The 21001-nt window shown below is 44.2% G+C and overlaps 2 protein-coding genes across 3 annotated transcripts; both read right to left on the bottom strand.

Annotated features, from left to right (window-relative positions):
* Window positions 1-4933: 4933 nt before the first annotated feature.
* On the bottom strand, window positions 4934-8900 carry LOC140223675 (uncharacterized). The gene is made up of 5 exons (XM_072295766.1): window positions 8259-8900; window positions 7979-8140; window positions 7679-7882; window positions 5334-6203; window positions 4934-5226 (listed from the first exon to the last, which is right to left on the bottom strand). The coding sequence occupies exons 4-5, from the start codon at window positions 6196-6198 to the stop codon at window positions 5210-5212; spliced, it is 882 nt and encodes a 293-aa protein (XP_072151867.1). The 5' UTR covers window positions 6199-6203; window positions 7679-7882; window positions 7979-8140; window positions 8259-8900; the 3' UTR covers window positions 4934-5209.
* Window positions 8901-11513: 2613 nt separating this feature from the next.
* LOC117866738 (WAT1-related protein At5g64700) lies at window positions 11514-15869 on the bottom strand. Of its 2 annotated transcripts, XM_034751022.2 has the most exons (7): window positions 15392-15866; window positions 15031-15093; window positions 13213-13329; window positions 12804-13038; window positions 12552-12710; window positions 11809-11960; window positions 11514-11707 (listed from the first exon to the last, which is right to left on the bottom strand). In XM_034751022.2, exons 1-7 carry the CDS (start codon window positions 15718-15720, stop codon window positions 11629-11631), a joined length of 1134 nt encoding a protein of 377 aa, XP_034606913.1. In that variant the 5' UTR covers window positions 15721-15866; the 3' UTR covers window positions 11514-11628. The 2 variants fall into 2 exon arrangements, with proteins under 2 accessions (XP_034606913.1, XP_034606914.1); XM_034751023.2 differs by lacking the exon at window positions 13213-13329 and having other exon boundaries at window positions 15392-15869.
* Window positions 15870-21001: the final 5132 nt, after the last annotated feature.

The following is a 21001-nucleotide window of genomic DNA, read 5'->3' as shown; positions in this document are numbered from 1 at the left end:
CAACATTAGAGGTGGAAACCCCTGCTTCAACACCATCATTCCTCACCATGTTAGCTAGATCTGCCATCTTGCCCAACATTTCAATGTGACGCCTCCTCCAAATAGCCATGACCTTATCTTTAATTTGTGCACTGATGGTTGTAGAGATAGCATCGGCAAGTTGGAGAACATCTTGCTTCACAAGTTTAGAGTAATGAGAAGCAACATTCTGATACTCGAGAGGGGTCTATTATATAGAATTATAAAATAAATAAAATAGTATTAGCAAGAAGTGTATTGGGACATTGCAACATGATGGGATGAAAGTAAAAATATGAAAAACACAGAAAGTTAACATGCAACACCATAAGAATGTGAACTGAAACATTGGTGAAAACAAGCTGAAACATATTATATTTTGTGAAACAGATATATTTTTCTGCAACACCTATTTGTTGATTCTGAAACATTAAAAAAACTACTACAACAACACAAATTTAAATGAAACCAAACTATGGGTCCAGAATTCATGTTAATCATATTGAAGGAGACATAAGTTTATTGCAACACTTATATTGTATTGTTGCAACATTAAAGATATACTACAACAACATTAAAAGTGTTTGAGCATAGAATGAATTGCAACATAGAGTATAATAAGATGACACAATCAGAAACTGAAAATGTAACATGTTTTTTCACCTGATGAAGAAGATTGTTACTGGATGGTAGTTGATGCAGCCATTCATCTAAAGAGCTGACAGCAGGGATTTCCTCAGTGGCAGCTGGGTCAGGGGCTTCCTCAGTGGCAGCAGGAGCAGGAATTCCAACAGCAGGGGCAGGGTGTGTTGGGATACGAGGTAGGCTACGCTAGCGCAAATCAAAATTTCTACCGCGTATAACCAGGAAGAACTGCCGTATAAGGATCACGGGATTACCACTCGACGCACTACTGGTGCGGAAGATGTAGATATGCGTCGGTGCAGTGAAGACGATCACGTAGTCGTACGTAGTCGAACAACGTAGTCGTACGTAGTCGATCACGTCCAGCGGCTCCTCAGCAGCTCGTCCACGTGCACAGCAAGATCGCCTCCGGTGCCGCGGCTCGTCGTCGGCTCGTCGTGGATCGTCGGCGGCTCGTCGATGGCTCGTCCAAGTGTTGCAGGCGCAACACCTCCAAGGTATCCACACGTGCAGGGAGGAAGCGTCGCAAGCCGGATTGCTAGATCCGCGAGTTGCAACAGGCGAGGGCGTGGGAGGCGCGGCAAGTGTGTTCAGCCAAAAGGTGTAAACCCTAGGGCGCCCCCACCCCTCTATTTATAGAGGTTCCTGATGGGCCTCTGGATCCGAGGCCCATTAGCACTCCTAAACCTAATCCAACTCGGATCAGATCCGAATTGGGCTTCCAGCCCCTTAAGTGTGTGACCCTATGGGTTCGGATACGTATAGACATGGCCCGAGTACTCCTACTCGGCCCAATAGTCGGTAGCGGCCTCTAGCAAGACGTGCCAACTCCTATACGCATACGAAGATCATATCAGACGAACCATCACAACATAATATACATGCTATTCCCTTTGCCTCACGATATTTGGTCTAGCTTCAAGCTGACCGCTCTTTCTCGATCCTGTGATTCGGAATCCCTTTGTAGGTTAACTCTTAACCGTACGTAGCATGGCCATGCATTTTCGGATCCGATCACTCGAGGGGCCCAGAGATATCACTCTCAATCAGAGAGGGGCAAATCCCATCTTGATTGACCATGTCTCATAGCATGCTTCTTGACAAACCCGAAAGCTACCTTTATAACTACCCTGTTACGACGTAGCGTTTGATAGCCCCTAAGTAGGTCGATCCACATCTAGAATACATGCGACAATCTCAGGTCTAAGGACAAAGCGTATATGTTGTTTAAAGAGAGAACTACTTCTCGTGTTGGGTCAGTCCTAACACATGTCTCCACATGTGTCCACATTATTAGTTCAACATCTCCATGTCCATGACTTGTGAAACATAGTCATCAACTAATACATGTGCTAGTCTAATATTCATGTGTGTCCTCACATGAACTCCGACTAGGGACAACTTTAGAATAACCATACAAGTAAAGAGTTTCACATACAATTCACATAATTGCAAATCAATTCAAGTAGCCTTTAATGGATATTCAATGAACACAATATGCAAATCATGGATACAAATGGAATATCATCATCTCTATGATTGCCTCTAGGGCATACCTCCAACAGTCTCCCACTTGCACTAGAGTCAATCTAGAAGGTACCTAATACCCATAGCTCTTACATGCGCATCATGCTTAGCCTGCGGGAGTGGTTTTGTCAACGGATCAGAAATGTTCAGATCCGTGTGTATTTTGCATATCTTGATCTCACCCCGGTTAATGAAGTCTCGAATGAGATGAAATCGCCGCATTACGTGTTTGTTCTTCTGGTGGTTCCTTGGCTCCTTTGCTTGCGCAATTGCCCCATTGTTATCACAGTAGAGATTCAATGGGCTGGACGCATTCGGGAACACACCAAGCTCAATGAGGAAATTCCTAATCCAAACACCTTCCTTCGCGGCTTCCGAAGCCGCGATGTACTCGGCTTCCGTCGTAGAATCGGCCACCGTCTCCTGCTTGGAACTCTTCCAACTAACAGCACCACCATTCAGTGTGAACACAAATCCTGATTGTGACTTTGAATCATCTCTGTCGGTTTGGAAACTAGCATCGGTGTAACCTGTTACAACGAGCTCCTCCTGACCTCCATAGACGAGGAACATATCTTTAGTCCTTCTCAAGTACTTAAGAATGTTTTTCACCGCTGTCCAGTGACTCTCACCTGGATCAGATTGGTGTCTGCTTGTCATACTTAGCGCATATGAAACATCTGGGCGAGTACTTATCATTGCATACATGATAGATCCAATAGCCGAGGCATATGGTACTCTACTCATGCGATCCCGCTCATCAGCAGTCGAAGGACACTGAGTCTTGCTGAGATGTATGCCATGTGACATAGGCAAGAACCCTTTCTTTGCCTCTTCCATGCTGAACCGCTTCAACACTTTGTCAATATAAGTATCTTGGCTCAAACCTATAAGCCTTCTCGATCTATCTCTATAGATCTTAATGCCCAGAATATATGCCGCTTCCCCTAAGTCCTTCATCGAAAAACTATTTTTCAGTGAAGTCTTTACGGACTCAAGCATAGGAATGTTATTTCCAATCAATAATATGTCATCCACATATAAGATTAGAAATACTACAGAGCTCCCACTAACCTTCTTGTAAACACAAGACTCTTCTTCGTTCTTGGTGAAGTCAAACCCTTTGACCACTTCATCAAAACGAATGTTCCAACTCCTAGATGCTTGCTTCAATCCATAAATGGATCTCTGAAGCTTGCATACCTTTCCAGCATTTTTCGGATCGACAAAACCCTCGGGCTGTATCATATACACGTCCTCAGCTAGGTTTCCATTCAGGAAAGCTGTCTTGACATCCATCTGCCATATCTCATAATCGAAATATGCAGCTATAGCTAGAATAATCCGAATGGACTTAAGCATCACTACGGGCGAGAAGGTCTCGTCGTAGTCAACTCCTTGAACTTGTCGAAAACCTTTTGCGACAAGTCGTGCTTTATAGATGTGAACATTTCCATCCATGTCCTTTTTCTTCTTATAGATCCACTTGCACTCTATGGCTTTAACACCATCAGGCGGGTCAACCAAGTTCCAAACTTGATTGTCTCCCATGGACTCTATTTCGGATTGCATGGCACTCTGCCATTTTTCGGAGTCTGGGTCCATCATTGCTTCTGCATATGTCGCAGGCTCATCATTGTCCAACAATAATATTTCTCGCATTTCGCGGAGCCTTGCCGACCTTCGTGGTTGTGGCGGTGCTTCTCTTGCCATGGGTATCTCAACTTGTTCTGCTACGTTAGCATCACTCATTGATTCTTGCCCGATTGGCTCATCTTGAACTTCTTCAAGATGCACTGTCTTTCCACTCTTTTCTCCTTTGAGAAACTCTTTCTCTAGGAAAACCCCGTTCCGAGCGACAAACACTTTGCCTTCTGATCGGTTGTAGAAATAATATCCCAAAGTTTCCTTTGGATATCCCACGAAAATGCACTTATCCGACTTGGGTGTGATCTTGTCCGACTGAAGTCGCTTGACAAACACTTCACATCCCCAAATCTTTAGAAAAGACAAACTGGGAACCTTTCCAGTCCATATCTCATATGGTGTCTTAACTACGGATTTAGATGGTACCCTATTTAGTGTGAAAGCTGCTGTTTCTAGAGCGTATCCCCAAAATGACAACGGTAGGTCCGACTGGCTCATCATTGATCGAACCATGTCTAACAAAGTTCGATTACGTCGCTCGGACACACCGTTTCTCTGAGGTGTTCCAGGCGGCGTAAGTTGTGGAACAATTCCGCAACTCTTTAGATGATTGCTAAACTCGTGGCTCAAATACTCGCCTCCACGATCAGATCGTAAGGCCTTAATTTTCTTGCCACGCTGATTTTCAACTTCATTCTGAAATTCCTTGAACTTTTCAAAGGTTTCAGACTTGTGCCTCATCAAGTAGACATAGCCATATCTACTAAAATCATCAGTGAAAGTTATGAAGTATTGGAATCCTCCTCTAGCCGTCATGCTCATTGGTCCGCATACATCACTATGTACGAGTTCCAACAAGTCTACTGCTCTCTCAGGAAATCCTGTGAAAGGCGTCTTGGTCATCTTGCCTAGCAAGCAAGCCTCACATGTCTCGTATGATTCAAAATCAAACGAAGTTAGAAGTCCATCAGAATGGAGCTTCTTCATGCGCTTTTCACTTATATGACCCAAACGACAATGCCACAAGTAGGTAGGACTCAAATCATTAGGCCGAGGCCTTTTAGCACTTACATTACAGACAGGTGAACCATCAAGATTTAAAACAAACAATCCATTCACAATGGGTGCAAAAGCCATAAACATATTATTCTTAGAGATCACACAACCATTGTTTTCACTCGCAAATGAATAACCATCCTTCATCAAGCATGAAGGAGACAAAATGTTTCGACTTAAACTAGGAACAAAATAACAATTATTCAAATCCATAATAAATCCTGACGGGAGGTGGAGTTGCATCGTCCCGACGGTCAAAGCAGCAACTCTTGCATTATTGCCCACGCGGAAATCAACTTCTCCTCTTTCCACGCTTCTACTTCTTATCATTCCCTGCATCGAATTGCAAATATGAGCAACCGATCCGGTATCAAATACCCAAGAATTAATAACTGTATCAGCGAGAAATATGTTGTCTATAACATTAACAACAAGCGTACCTGAGGTAGAAGTACTCTTACTTCCGTCGTTCTTCAACGAAGCTAGGTACTGCTTGCAGTTTCTCTTCCAGTGACCAAGTTCATGACAGTAAAAGCACTCTTTATCTGGAGCAGGTCCAGGTCCAGCTTTAACCTTGGGCGGTGGGTTTGGCTTGGACGTTCCAGCCTTGCCCTTCTTCTTCCAAGAATTGCCCTTCTTTTTAAAGCTGGGCTTGTTCTGTATCGCCATCACATGGCTGGTACTAGCGCTTTTCTTGATGTCAGCCTCTGCTGTCTTGAGCATACCACACAGCTCATTCAATCCCTTCTCCGTCCCATGCATATGGTAGTTCGAGATGAAGTTCCCATAGCTAGGCGGAAGAGAGGAAAGAATGAAATCAGTGGCCAACTCTTGGCCCAGTGGGAAGCCTAGCTTCTCCAACCGTTGAGTGTAACCAACCATCTTGATCACGTGTGGTCCTACTGCTGCGCCTTCTGCTAGCTTGTTCTCAACAAAGGCCTTAGACACATTGAACCTTTCAGTCCTGGCCTGTGTTTGGAACATGTCTCTAAGCGCCACGATCATATCGTGCGCCTCATGGTTTGTTTCGAACTGCATTTGCAGCTCGGGTTCCATGCAAGCAAGCATAAGGCAGCTTACTTCAAGGTTAGCATCACATGCTTTCTTGTAAGCATTCTTAGCAGCAGCGGGTGCATCCTCAGCAGGTTCTTCTGGTAGTGGGTTGTCTAGAACATCTTCCTTTTTCTCAGCCCTGAGAACAATTCTCAGGTTGCGGATCCAATCCGAGTAGTTTGTTCCATTCAACTTGTCCTTCTCAAGTACCGAACGCAAAGCAAACGATGTGGTGGTGTTGCTAGGTGCCATTTAATCTACAACAAAAGTAATGCAAAATACACTAAGACAAACGTATCCATGATAGAGCAAATTACATTAAACTATTTTAACAGAATCTACTCCCACTAAAATCAATATCCCTCTATTGAAACTTAGTGATTCAGGATCCACAACTAACAAGTCTACTAGTGAGCTTTAGCATCACCGCTAGCAAACGAGGTAGATCGGTAAGCAACTTTTGCTAATCATATCACATATGACTCCTGTTGTTGGGTGACATCTCTATGTCTCGGCGCCCAACCTTTATGCCCCAAGGTCTTTAACCGTTAAGATGACCTCGTTAAGCAAACCAACCCTTATGCGTGTAAGTGTCCGACACAAACCCATCTAGTCAAGGAAAACTAGTGGCACCCTAATTTCATAGACCCACCACTAATTGTACAAGACATGGGACGGTGCAAGTTTTAGTTGGGAGGGCATACTAACTTAAAATTTGCGAGGGATCGTTCTACTTCTAACATCACAGCATGCAGAAAGTAAAACATAAACAGAATAGCATTCACACAGCTTGTGACACAGTATGGCCCGTTTTCATATGGTGATCTCCATCTCCATAGAACCTGTTCACCATGGTGATCTCCATCTCCATGTTCCATGTGCGCCATCCTCCTGGTGATGAGTCCTCCAAGAACTAGAGCATGCTATTACGCCTAATAGCTAGTAAAGAATCTAGTAATGAAGATTACATAGTTGCTTGGATCATCACAGATTGGTACGCAGACCATTAAATACAATAAAGTGACAACACATATGGCTCCTGCCGTGTTGCCGTACGCGCGACACGCAGGTCACGAATTAGTTACACATATGCATCACATACACAAGGGGGCCATACTGATCACAAGATACATCCTGCAAAAGAGAGTTAGGCGTCCTAACGTTCCAAACTTCGGAGGCCTGAAACTCCATCTTCCAAGCCGAATTTGGCAAATCTAATTTCGCCGAAAACGGCGAAGCGGTTGAAATTCACGTGTAACTTTTTCTGTAGATCAATTTTCGTATAGAAATCGCCCCGATCCGAGATCATACCGAAAAGTTACGGCTGATTTACCGAAGCATGCGCATACGGCAAAATCCCGACCCCGGCAGTAGATCCCATCTACCATTGCACATCTAATGCGCCTGGCGTATGACCCTGGATCTCGATTCGACCAATCATATTGATCTTCCCTCACTGCAACTGGATTTACGTGTATCACTTAACTCCGATGGCGGAAACCGACCGGTAGGAGTATGTCGTTACACTACCATTGCAGCAAGGGCACGAAACCAGGACATAGATCAAACAGAAAACTCGCATATCTCCATATGCACACATCCCGAATCCAAAACTAAGCAGCTAAGGCTCTTGATACCACTGTTGGGATACGAGGTAGGCTACGCTAGCGCAAATCAAAATTTCTACCGCGTATAACCAGGAAGAACTGCCGTATAAGGATCACGGGATTACCACTCGACGCACTACTGGTGCGGAAGATGTAGATATGCGTCGGTGCAGTGAAGACGATCACGTAGTCGTACGTAGTCGAACAACGTAGTCGTACGTAGTCGATCACGTCCAGCGGCTCCTCAGCAGCTCGTCCACGTGCACAGCAAGAGGGTGTTCTTGTACAATTGGGGCACCACCATAAGGAGTACGGGAGAAGTCGCGAAACTGATCATGAAAAGAAGCATGAAAATTTTTAAGAAGGCAAAAAGCAATGAAAAAGAAGGCAAAAAGAATGAAGAAAAGATTGTGAAAAGAACATACAGGGAGTTTTCCAAATGTATTGCCCAATGCCAGCATGTTTTTATCAACTGCCAAGATAAAATCAAAGTCTATGTTTGAAACATTGCAGATACGAGGCAGATTGTAATTCAATTGATGGCCTCCTCGATCAGTTGGTAAATCAAGATGGTCCATGTAAGCAATCTGAAATTTGATAAGATGATCCTTGTAAGAGAGAATATAAGAATATGATCATAGAATTATTGAATGGGCAGGAAAAAAGAACTTAAAATGCTGAAAGAAAGGCATTAAATAACCATACCGCTAGAATAATTAGACAAGATCCCATCTGGTGGTCTTTGTCAAGCCTATCAGGAGTAAATTTATGGTACTTCTTCACTTCATTCATCAGCTCATCCAACATATGCCCCGCCCAATCAAAGGTGCTGATTTCAGAAATATCAACTAGACTATGAAGATATTTGAGGCTGACATAGTTGCCTGTTCCTAGAGTGTAGATAGTCCCTAGAGCCAACAGAGAAAAAAGGCCTCACAAAGGAATCCTTGTCCTTGCTAGATTGCACAATCTCTTTACACTTTGCAATTTTAGCTCTATCACCATCCTTGTAGACTTCCCGAAGTTTCTTGACATCTTCCGAGTCACCAGATAATCTCAAAGGAATGATGCTATTTTGAAGCCCAAGAATGCAAACAAGGTCACGGTTGAATACAATGACCTTGTTCCTGTATCTAAACTCCCGGAGCAAAGGGTCCACATGTTTAAGCATCCATTTAACAAGCTTCACTGGCAATGAAAACTCAGCTAACGTCAACAGAGCACCAAAGCCAGCTTTATTGATCCACTGCTTCTGATGATCCTCAAGATTAGGAAGTAGGTCGCGAATTCTATGAACTGAGAATCTAGTCTTGAAGTGTTCCTCCTCTTTTCTTAACTGCACCTTAACTGCTAACAATAAATAAAACAAAGTATCAGTCATATAATTGAATGGTACATGAAAATTTAATGTTTCAGAATCTAAAAATTCTTTGAAACATCCCTATTCAGCAAGTACCACATTGATATTAAATTAATGAAACAATTCAAAAATGAATATGTTAACTGATTGATACAACATATAACCTGTACAGATATGCAACATTTCAAAAAAGCAAGTGTAACATTGATAAATAATTAATGAAACATCTCAGAATTAAAAAAGGTGAACTCAATGTAATACTCTAAACTTTTGCAACATCTCAAAAAAGCAGGTGCAACATTGATAACTAATTAATGAAACACATCATAATTAAAAAGGTGAACTGAATGTTATATCCTAAACATGCTGTAAACTATTGCAACATCAAAGTAAAGCAGGTGCAACATTGATAAATAGTTAATGAAACAACTGAAAATTAAAAAGATGAACTGAATGTTAACGTCTAAACATCATCCAAACTATTGCAACATATCAAAAAATCTGTAGCAACATTGATAAGTAATTGATGAAACATCTCGAAATAAAATGGTAACATGAATGTTATCATCTAAAACTTTTGCAATATCGCAACTGAAAAAATAGCGTTGACATGTAACCCTAACACAGGATATGCTAGTTCAAAAATCCTAGAAACACTAAACGGACGAACCCTAAAACACTAAACGAAATCAAATCCGAACCAAAATCCACACAAAAACAACGGAACGGAATTAAAACACTCGCGCGGTTGTTATCGTTGTCCTAAAGAGCATTGGCGGGAGGATTTGCTTCACGCAGATCTGGCGGAGCAGCAGCGGGGTCCAAACCAAGGGAAGACGAGAGCTGCCGGCGAGAGCGCGTGTGGGAGGAAACGCCAACATCGATGCTTGGCTCGCTGCAATTTACCTCCGGAGGCGAACTTCGAAGCGAGCGCGGCGATCGCATTGCCGGCGTGGAGGGGCTGGACGGACTTCGAACATGGCGAGGCGATCGCGTTCCCGGTGAGGCGGATGAAGACCTGGTGATCCTTCCCACCGGAGGCGAAGAAGGGAGCGCCGGCGAGACGGAAGAGGACTTGGGTGTCCCTCCTACCGGACGCGGCGACCGCATTGCCGGAGCAACAACGGTAAAAAGGAATGGAATAGTGAAGGAGGAAATGCGGTGGTTGCCGGTTGGAAAAGGGGAAATAACCGCGCAAGAAAAGAAAGGGGACGGTTGCCAGTAAGAAGGAAGCGGAGCCGTCAGATGTAGCGAACGGCGGATGACGCGTCCGAAAAGGTGGATGGGCGTCCGGACGCCCTGATGATAGCATTTCCGATAAACCTGTTTGAGACTGTGTCTACAGCAGCGGCAGTTAAGGGTGTCTTTGGAAGGTTCTGAGGTGCTCTGGCTTCAGCACTGTAGCACCCTAGGAGCTGGAGCCGGTGAAGCCCAAAATTCTGGCTTCATCGGCTCCACCTGTTTACTAGTTCACTTTGGGAAGAAAGAGGAAAGGAGCTACTACATGAACAGTATTGCTACCGTAGTTCTTCGATGTCAGTGAAGAATTATCACTTTACTGGTTTGCTTGAAAACTTGCTGTGACCTTTTACAAAAGTGAAGCAACTCGGTCAATTGCGACCTCGTATATTGATTTTTAACATCTGTGATGATTTCCACACTATGGGCACACGGCAAAGCCAGAAACACTCTCGGCAAACCCTTCGCCGAGTGTTACACTCGGCAAAGGGCACATGGCAAAGAAAGCTACAACAAAGTTTCTTTGCCGAGTGTTTTATGTCGAACACTCGGCAAAACTTTTTGAAAAAAATAAAAAAAACAATGCAGCCACTGCCACCACGCCGCCGCCGCCACCATGCACATGCCCGCCGCCACAGAGCCTCCTCCCCTCGACCCGCCGCCACCAAGCCCGGATCTGGCCGCTACCAAGCTCTGGATCTGGCCGCCGTCGAGCCCGGATCTGGCTGCCGCCGGAGCACCCTCCCCTCTAGCCGCCACCGCCGGAGCCCCCTCCCTCGAGGCGCCTCGCCCGGCTGCCGGATCTCGCCCGCCGGTGGGGAGAGGGAGGGGGCGGCGGGAGAAGGAGGGAAGGGAGGAGGGAGAAGGAGGCGGCCGAGCTCCAGCCGGATCTGGCTGCCAAGTTGCTGAGGAGGGAAGAGGGTGGGGTCCCGCGTGAGGAGGGGAGGGGGCGCGAGAGGGAGCTGAGGAGGGGAGGGGCCGGGAGGGGGGAGGGGCGCGTGGGTGGGTGGGGGTTTGGGCAGCATGCGTTTATGCCTGGGTGGGGCGGTGCATGAGTAAAAAAAAGGGTTTGCCGAGTGTAACAAAAAAACACTCGGCAAACTCCCCTTTGCTGAGTGTTTTTTCGTTTACACTCGCCAAACCCCCCTTTGCCGAGTGTTTTTTTTTTGCCGAGTGTTTTTGGATCGGCACTTGGCATAAGATTGTTTGCCGAGTATTTGAAAAAAATACTCGAAAAAAACCACTCGGCAAATTTGAGGTTCTGGTAGTGCCAGTAACCGCAGTAAACCAAATCTGGCTGACAAATTGTGATGTCTGAAAGACATGGACCCTTGCTAGTAAGCTGCGGATGCCTCATCGAATAAAATCAATATAAGTAATTGATTATTTGATACGCCTGTTGCATATATAAATTAACTTAACAATGAATCGTATACCTAACAGTATAAAAATACAATTCCATCCTTTTGGTAATATCTACTTTGTGGGCAGCTCTTTCGATTTTCCCCATAGGAAAACATAGAGCCCTGCAATTACGGTTACTGCACCAAGGAGGCTGCACATTCAGAAACGGGACAGTTCAATCAATAGTTACATACAGCCATGAAAAATTTAAGCAGGATAGCGCAATTACAGCAAGAGTTAGAAACAGCTAACCTTCCAACGGTAATGGCAGCCCCTAAAAATATGGAGTCCAACATGGTAGTGAACACAGTTATTAAAGGGATAAACATTGTTGGAAACGCTGGGCCTCGCTTGGCAACGGCCCATGACTCCAGGTTGTATCTTACTGCTGTTGCAAGTACCGCCTGCATAGTAGTTGGTGTTTATGTTTGTTTTCATATTAACTTCATCAAGCACAAATGAATAAATTCGCTAAAAGACCAACAAATGAACACATACAATTATTTTCTAAAATACATTAGCGCTTAAACCTTGTTTCGGCAATGGTCAATCCATTGATTTTTTTTGCTCAACCCGGAAGGAGGTAAAGGGGAACCCCTTGACTGAGTGAAGGCGAGCCGGACGCAGAGATAGATTATGAGATAAGATAACTAGGAGAAGGGAACATGTAGGAAAGCAAGAGGACCAGAAAACCACCCAACCTTGTGGGTCTGTAACGTCATTTCATTATTAGGTGCTGCTCCTAAAAAGCATACAAATAAATCATATTGCACTGGTGGAAAAACGATCTTCCATCCTCAAGAAAAATCCGAGACTAAAGGTTTTCCAACTGGGACTACTGCTCGTTTCTCTACCAGTGTTGTTGTCCTTGTTTTTAACCTGAGTTTTGCGGGGTCCATGCCCAGCTCAAATTGTTTCTTTCTTTTATGAACTGAATTAGTACAGTTTATGTTGTAAACTGAGTTCGAAAATTTAAAGAACCTGGTGGCTTTTACCGTGTACACAATGGTTAGAAGTTGTAGATCCCATCCAAGCTTCCATGTATTCCTATCTCGTCTCAGTATTATTCCAATTAATGTTGTCTGAAGTCCTCCAAGAAAGCATGTCGCCGTGGATGACCAATACTTATGCGGATAAACTTTGTTGACCATTGACTGCGGAACAAAACATCATTATATTTGAACTTCAGTGACATACATTGTGCACACTTAGTTGGATGGACAATGGTCAAGAAAGTGTGTGATTACCTGAATCGGATACCATGATGCAAAGGTGAAGCTGCTGCCTAGCAAGAGGATTGTTCCTCTTACATGGTGCTTTGCAGTATGTGGCTGCTCATATCTTTGGTGCCGTAAAATGGAACCCCAAAGATGCAGTACCTTGCCCTTGTAAAGGCTTACCAGCATCGTGCCTCCTACGGCAAGCAGGACTCCTACTACCTTCAGTGATCCCGTCGCAGTACCGAATTGCAATTTCTCCATTCTAACAAATTTTTACAGAAATGTGTGTTTTGATGAGTTGAATTACAATACTATGATTGAAATAGATCAGAACATAAATACTTTTACTAGTTGTTCCCGTTATCTACACCCTATAAAAATCTGAAGCACATTGTCCAGACTCATATATACAAATTAAAATAGAACAAGTTCTGACCTCAAAACGGTGGATAAAATAAAGGTTATGAGAGGAATTATATTGAGAAAGATGGCGGCATAGGATGGTGTAGTATCCCGGAGACCATAATAGTTTAGGCACGTTGGCATCGCATACCTGCATATCACACAAATTATTAATCGCCTGTACTTACTGATAATTACCATTTATCAACATGTTGTTGGTCAACTGCTATAAAATCAACATCATAGTAAAACAAATATAAAATTGGATATATTTATACTGTTAATGTGCATATAAATTGACTAGTTATTGGTTAAAACTTACAAAGACAGACTTATATTCAAATAAAATGTGTATTATAGAAGTGGACAAAAGGGGTACTTCCATATATATATGTAGACCGGTCATGGAAAATATTTACAAGGACCGGCTGGCAAAACTAGCCAGGCCTGGAAATGCAACAATTTCTATGGCTGGTATATACATAAGTGACTGGTCCAAGAAATCCCCGTTTCCGGGATCGGTAATATGTGGCCCAAACCTGGAAATGGTTGCATTTCTATAATCGGTTGCTTTATATGGCCCAGCCCTGAAAATGCATTTCAAGGACAGGTCTGCTGATAGAGCCCGCCTGGCTATTTGAGCAGATTGCAAATTATGTCCGACCCTGGTAAAAAATGTCAGGTGTGGCCACAAATAGTTCCTGGCATAGTGTGCTAATATAGGTGTCCAACAGTTATAATTAGTTGCTTTCTTATGCACACCAGAGGGTTTGTTTGAGTGCGAGCAAGATATCTTCAGATCATCCAGTTTTCATAGTGAAATTAAGCCATTCGCAACGTCTAGTTTGAATGGTTGAGCCTATAATTATCACCTTACTCGGTTATTTGAGGAAGCTGGAGTCTAGAGAAAGCTACACACTTGAGAAGACTACAAAGCCACCAAAGTACATAAACTGATCATCTAAGGCATTTAGCACGAGATTAGTGAGTGATTAGTACTAAGTTATGCCAAGAGAGAGTCTTGCCAGGTATTACTGCCATGTGCGTGGATTAAGGCGTGATCCATACTTGTAGTCGATCTTGGTGTGCACCACACCTTGATTCTTGATGGCTCAAGCTTATTGACTCCACGGCTTGTATGGAGCAGCGACAGGAAGGTTGTACATGGATGCAGAGGCCCTTGCTATTGTGGCTCAAGCTCCAAAGTGAAAACAGCAATCGCAACAGAAGTAAGGCTTATAGCAAGACTTGCCGTGGTGGAAAGTTCCTCATCTGTCTTGGTTAACTAAGAGCATATCCTTGCAAGAGCTCCATCATTGAATAGAGGTGGCAGCTTGCCTACCAATACCATAGGACAAATCCTAGTACCAAGTTTGCAATCCTCTTGCTTACCATCTGCGTTTTGACATTTACTATGATGCAATCTTGTGCAGCTTTACCTTCCTAGAGTAGATTGATAGGGTTGGTTCTATGTTACAAAACTCTATATTGGTGGGGGAGCAAACGCACTAGATAACCCTTAGAGCACATCTAGATAGTGTAGGTTTATCTTGAAGCAAAAGAGGCTCAGGTTTTTAAGTATCCTTATTCGAGCACTGACGTATGCACTGACACATACACAGACTAAAGTATTTTCCAAGTTCTTCGTGTAAGCGTTGACAGGACAATAAGATATGCAGCCATGCAGGCAGCACCAAAGCTTCGCTGTGCTCTATTTAATCACATTGGCACTTCGATTGAGAGCAACTCCCAAGTCCCGTCGCATGGCCATCATTTGTATTTCCATGACCATATGCGGCTGACTGAAGAAACTAATAAAAGATTATAACTGAATTTGAGGAGTGATACGTACCCTATGCACGAGTTGAGGCAGATCCATCCCAAGGTTCGCCAGTTCAACTCCTTCCACTTCCCCCTGCACAAAATTAAAACAGAAGTAGTTTAAGAAAATAACAATTTGACTAGGCACCTAATTTTCAAATTTGAGCCGTTTGACCTTATGCTCTAAATGAAGTTCTACTTGTCTCCATATGCATCTAACGGTGTATATAAGACTCACAAATATTCTTCAAAATTTGCTTAAGAAACAGAAATACCATGGGGTTTCTTTGTTCAAAAAAACTAACATTTTTAGAAAATAGATAACTCAAGAAATCAAAAGGCAACCAAGATATGGATGTACGAAAGAAGGGAGGAGTTATGCGAGCACGCACCTCTCGTAGAACATTGCGAAAGGTAGGATGCACATGGTGCCGAAGGCGCTGCGGTAGGCGTGGAGCGCGAAGATGAACATGCCGCGGCTGATGACCACCTTGGACAGCATGATCAGCCCCGTGATGATCAGCTGCACCAGCACCATGGCCGCCGGCGGCTTCCACATCAACCCTGCTGACACAGCAGCCTTCTTTCTCTCCGCCACGCGGTCGAAAGCGGCAGCCTCTTCCATCCCGATTGATCTCTCGACGCTGGCTCCAACTCCATCAGGGGCGATGCTGCCCATGGCGGGTGGACAGCTTGCTTCTGGTCTTGCTGGAATAAGCATGAAAGCTGGGACTAGAAGTAGTGGATCTCCTGGGACTGGGAATTGTTATTAGCGTTTCCTGTTATATATCCCACACTATCTTTTGTGAAAATCAGAGGTGCGGATGCGTGGAACGTCAACATCCTATCTTCGGTCGATGACGGTTGCGTGTTAATAGATGCATCTAATATGATGCAAACAATTACATATATATAGATGTGGTCGGCCAGGCTCTGTCTATAACAAACTAGATTTACAAGGAGTCTTATGTCTATACAACAGCTTAATTCAAACTCCTGGCAGGTCATTATCCATATCGGTTACAATACATATCTTAACACGCCCTCTCAATCTAAACTTCGCAAGTTGACATTGTGCTTGAACATTTGCAACTGCACCCCAAGCGACTTTGTAAAGCCATCAGCAACCTGCTTCTTGGTTGAAATAACCGTTTAGCTACTCGTTCTCGAACAAAATGATAGTCAACTTCAATATGTTTAGTGCGAGTATGAAACACTAGATTAGCAGATAAGTACTTAGCTCCCAAATTATCACACCATAACTTTGCTGCTATAGGTGCCTGAACTCCCAGTTCACATAGCAAAGTCTGTATCCACATCACTTCAGTTGTCGCATTAGCAACAGCCTTGTATTCAGCCTCTGTGCTTGAACCAGATACCATTGCTTGCTTACGTGCGCTCCACGAGACAAGATTAGGACCCAGAAACACAGCAAAGCCTCCTATAGAACGTCGATTATCCAGACATCCTGCCCAATCAGCATCAGAATAGGCACTCACAAGTAATGATAAAGTTCTACTAATTTTTGAACCAAGCTTCAGAGTGTACTTCAAATATCTCAATATTCGTTTGACAGCAGCCCAATGAGTCATAGTAGGAGCATGTAAGAACTAGCACACCTTGTTAAAAAAAAAGAAATGTCCAGCCTTGTTAAGGTTAGATACTACAAAGCTCCTACCACACTCCTGTATTGTGTTGAATCATTAGGCCCAAGAATCTCTCCTTCATGAATCGAGAGTTTCTCTGAAGTAGAAAGAGGAGTAGCAACCCCCTTGCAATCACTCATACCAACTCGCCTCAATACATCAGAAGCATATTTGCCTTGTGTCAGTAATATACCATCACGTACCTTACTTACTTCAATTCCCAAGAAATAATGTAGATCACCCAAATCTTTTAGAGCAAATTCTCTATTAAGCTATTGCAACAGCGCTGAAGTGACATCCGAATTGGAGTTGGTGACAATTGTATCATCAACATAGACAAGCATAAATATTGTAGTATTCCCTTTGTTATAAAAGAACAACGACGTATCTGCTTTAGATGACTTGAAGCCCTTTGACACAATTTAGCACTTAACTTGGAATACCAGGCTCTAGATGCTTGTTTCAATCCATACAATGCCTTGTCTAGTTTGCAAATGTAATTAGGAAAAGATCGATCCTCGTATCCTGATGGCTGTCTCATGAATACATCTTCTTCCAACACACCATGAAAAAAAGCATTTTGTACATCTAGTTGACGAAGAGTCTGTTGACGCCAGATTTTGACACGTATGAAATCGGCGTCAGGAAAGGAAGAAATCAGGAGATGCGGCAAGACACAGAGGTCACGGTTGGAAATCAGCCGATTGGAGCTACAGTCGAGGATCGGTCGATTGCCCGTTGTGGGTGGAACTCCGCCTCGCCCGACCCCTGAGTCCTGGGGTCGGATGCGCCCGACCCTCCGAGGGAGGAATTCCGCCTCGCCCAACCTTAGGTCCCAGGGTCGAAGTAGTCGGAGCCCCCGACATGTGGGCCGTAATCGGCTGTCCCTTGTCGATGGAGTGGGTAGAAATCGGCCGATTAGGAGACTGGAGCAATTGGGCCGGTATGGGCTTAAAGTGGATTGTGAAGATAAAAAGGGAGTCAGCCCATGAGAGCATGATGATCAACCCCAGTACGAATCGTAGTTGTAAATATTCGTTTTCGTTTAAAATTAGAGATAGAGTTCTAGTCGGTTAAGGAATCGTTTGTAATAGGCTATAAATAGCCACCTTCATAGATCTGTAATCATCATCAAATCAATACAACAAACTACTATTTCCTCGTACTTACTTTCAAGCAGGCGACTTCACCAATACTTTTCTTCCTTTCACGAGTTCATACGGGTTGGTGGGGCTGCATCAACTTGATCTCCGGGCGATTCTGTAAGTTTCGTTTATCGAGTAATATCTAAGCTTTAATTTCGGGCGCATCGCTGTCGTTTCATTTAGATTTATTCACTAGTTATCGATATTCACTAGAATCTTAGGTTTTGCCTATTGTTCTAGTTTTATCACCAGTTATCCAGCTAGGAATTGGAACTTTCGGCTTTCTTGTGCTTCGTTATTCAATCTATTATTTTACGCATAGCCGATTTAGATCTATTCCTAGTGTTGTTACTGTAGCATTGTTTAGATTACTACAACAGTCTTCTTTATTAACGCTGCTCGGTAATCGGTTGCATTATAGCCAATTTCTTTATTACAGCAAATCGGCCGATTCCCTGATAAGCTATCTCGAGATCGGAACCTTAGCCGATCGCAATCTCTGGGATCTGACACGTTTCTTTCCTTGCCAATCAACAGGTCAGATTGGCTGGCACGCCGCGCAAACCGCACCAGGGCGATCACCTGAACAGTAGTTAAGCAGATTCTCCCGGGTCGTGTGTCCGACGCTGGGGATCCGATCAGCCGATTTCTAGCACCAACACACTTTTGGCACGCCAGGTGGGACCAATACATTAGCCACTATGTCAAAAGCTGCCGAAGTCTCGGAAGACAACGTCATCGAAGTGACGGAAGCAGACCTCAGGGACGACCAGGAGGAAGAATTGGAAAAGCAGATGGCATACTACCGGAAGACGTGTCTGCAATCCTTCAGTCGTACCAGGAGCGGGGAAACTGTAAAAAAGACTCCGTTTCCAACTCCTCGCCAGATCACAATCGCCGAGGACTCGGGCAAGATGTCCGAGATGGTTCAACAATCTGTCTATCAAGCTTTCATTGATCAATCCCTGGTGATTTCTAATACGGTATACAATGCCGTCATCAGCTCCTTGGCCAACGGCGTATCCCAAGGGTACCAGGGGCCGGCGTATGCCCCACCTATTACGGCCCCGACCAGGAGTTATTCAAATATACCCTACTCGGCTCCTCAGCCGATCCAGATTCCAATTGGAGGTCCCAGCGCCTCCTCATCATCAATCCCTCTGGGGCCTAACGGCGCGCCATATCTCCGGCCGCATCCCATTCAGTTATCCTCCGCGCAGTTTCCTCCTTTGAATCCAGTGCCTTGGGGGACACCATCAGTAACGGCCGTCCAGGATCAATCGGCCAGCCATGGAGGTTCTCAAATCCAGGCACCTTTCCAATCGGCCGTTAGGCCGACGATGCCACAGTATCAGCCAGTCGCGCCGGAGATGAGCAGGGGGGCAGAAGCAACAGAAATACTTCGGGGCGCTGCGCCGATCATACTATATGACGAAGCGGCCGATTCATTCAAACAGCCGACCCCGACTACGTAGCCAGCTACGACACATCAGGCGCCGCACGCTTTCGCCTATCACCCGGTCATCCCGCCGCCAGTCTACCAACATGTGCCGGTTCCCCAGCCGATAGTCCATCAGCAACAACCAGACTGGACGACACGCATAGCGGAGGTGATTCAAGAGCAATTCGGTTTAAAACCGAAGATGCAGACCTATACATACAAGACACCATACCCGCCTACTTATGACTTACTGTCGTTTCCCTATCGGTACAAAGTTCCCGATTTCACCAAGTTTTCAGGGCTGGATGACACCTCAACTGTAGAGCACGTGAACAGATTCATCATCCAATGCGGAGAGGCAGCGGCGCAAGATGCTCTACGAGTGCGCATTGTAGTGTCTTAGATTTGGCCAGCAAGCACACCCAAACACATGCATAAAGGTTTAATCCGGTTTTTGCTAGAAAAGACGCTCTAAAGGTGTGTCACCATGAATAACTCGGCTAGGGAGACGATTAATGAGGTATGTGGCAGTAAGAAAAGCCTCATCCCAAAATTTGAGAGGCATTGATGCATGAGCAAGAAGGAAGAGACCTACTTCAATGGTGTGGCGATGCTTTCTTTCTGCAGCACCATTTTGCTGGTGTGTATGCGGGTAGGACACAAGATGTGAGATCTCGACATTGCTAAAAAATAAATTAAGCTTGTGATATTCACCTCCCCAGTCGTTTTGCATAGCTATAATTTTTCGGCCGAACATACGCTCAACAAGATTCTAAAATTCATGATTCTAGAATTCATGAAATTTTTGGAAGACTTTAGACTTGAATTTAAGCAGATAAATCTAGATGAATTTACTAAAATTGTCGATGAAGCTAGAATAATATTTCTTTCCTCCAAGAAAAGTTGAAGCAGGACCCAAACATCAGAAAAAATCAATTGCAAAGGGTGCCTGGAAACACTATCTAATCTTTGATAGGAGAGCTAACGACTCTTTGCTTGTTGACAAGCATTACAAATCGACTCACTTCCTTTGTTGCTAATACAAGGCAAATTATTACTGCTAATGACTTTCGACACTATAGGAGCAGAAGGATGACCGAGGCGACTATGCCACCTTTCAAAAGACGGTTTGACGACTCCAAAAGCTTGCTTTATTTCAGATGTAGAAGCAAGAGGATAAAGCCCTTTATGACAACACCCTTTAAGAATGATGTTCTTCATTGCTTGATCCTTAACGAAAAAATAATTAGGGTGAAATTCAAGGAAAGCTGAATTATCTTTACCAAGACAATGAACAAAACAAGATTCTTAGCAGCTTTTGGAACATGAAGAATTTCATTTAGATGCAAATTGCGAACTAGGGATTGAACAATTGAATGACCAATATGTTTGACTTCCATACCTGCGCCACTGGCCGTGTGAATCTGATCGTTGCCATTATACTTCTCCCTAATGGCTAGCTTCTCAAGAGTACTAGTAATGTGATCGGTGGCTCTAGTGTCCGTGTACCAATTTGTGTTCACGGAGTAACTCATAGCAGCAGCAACATGACGCTCGTCAGGCACATAATTTTCATCAAACCTGTGCCAACAATCAGACGCCACATGCCCAACCTTGTAGCGCCACATGCCCAAACTTGTAGCACACTTGACAGACGGGACGTCCATTGGTGTCGTAGCTTGGAACATTGGGGTATTGCTTGCGTTGCTGTTGACTTGAGAAATTTCCACGCCCCTGCTGCCCACGGCCACGGCTTCCAAAGCCATGATC

This window comes from Setaria viridis, chromosome 8, assembly GCF_005286985.2.
Source record: "Setaria viridis chromosome 8, Setaria_viridis_v4.0, whole genome shotgun sequence".
NCBI lineage: Eukaryota > Viridiplantae > Streptophyta > Magnoliopsida > Poales > Poaceae > Setaria > Setaria viridis.
This window is presented reverse-complemented; position numbering and strand designations above follow the sequence as displayed.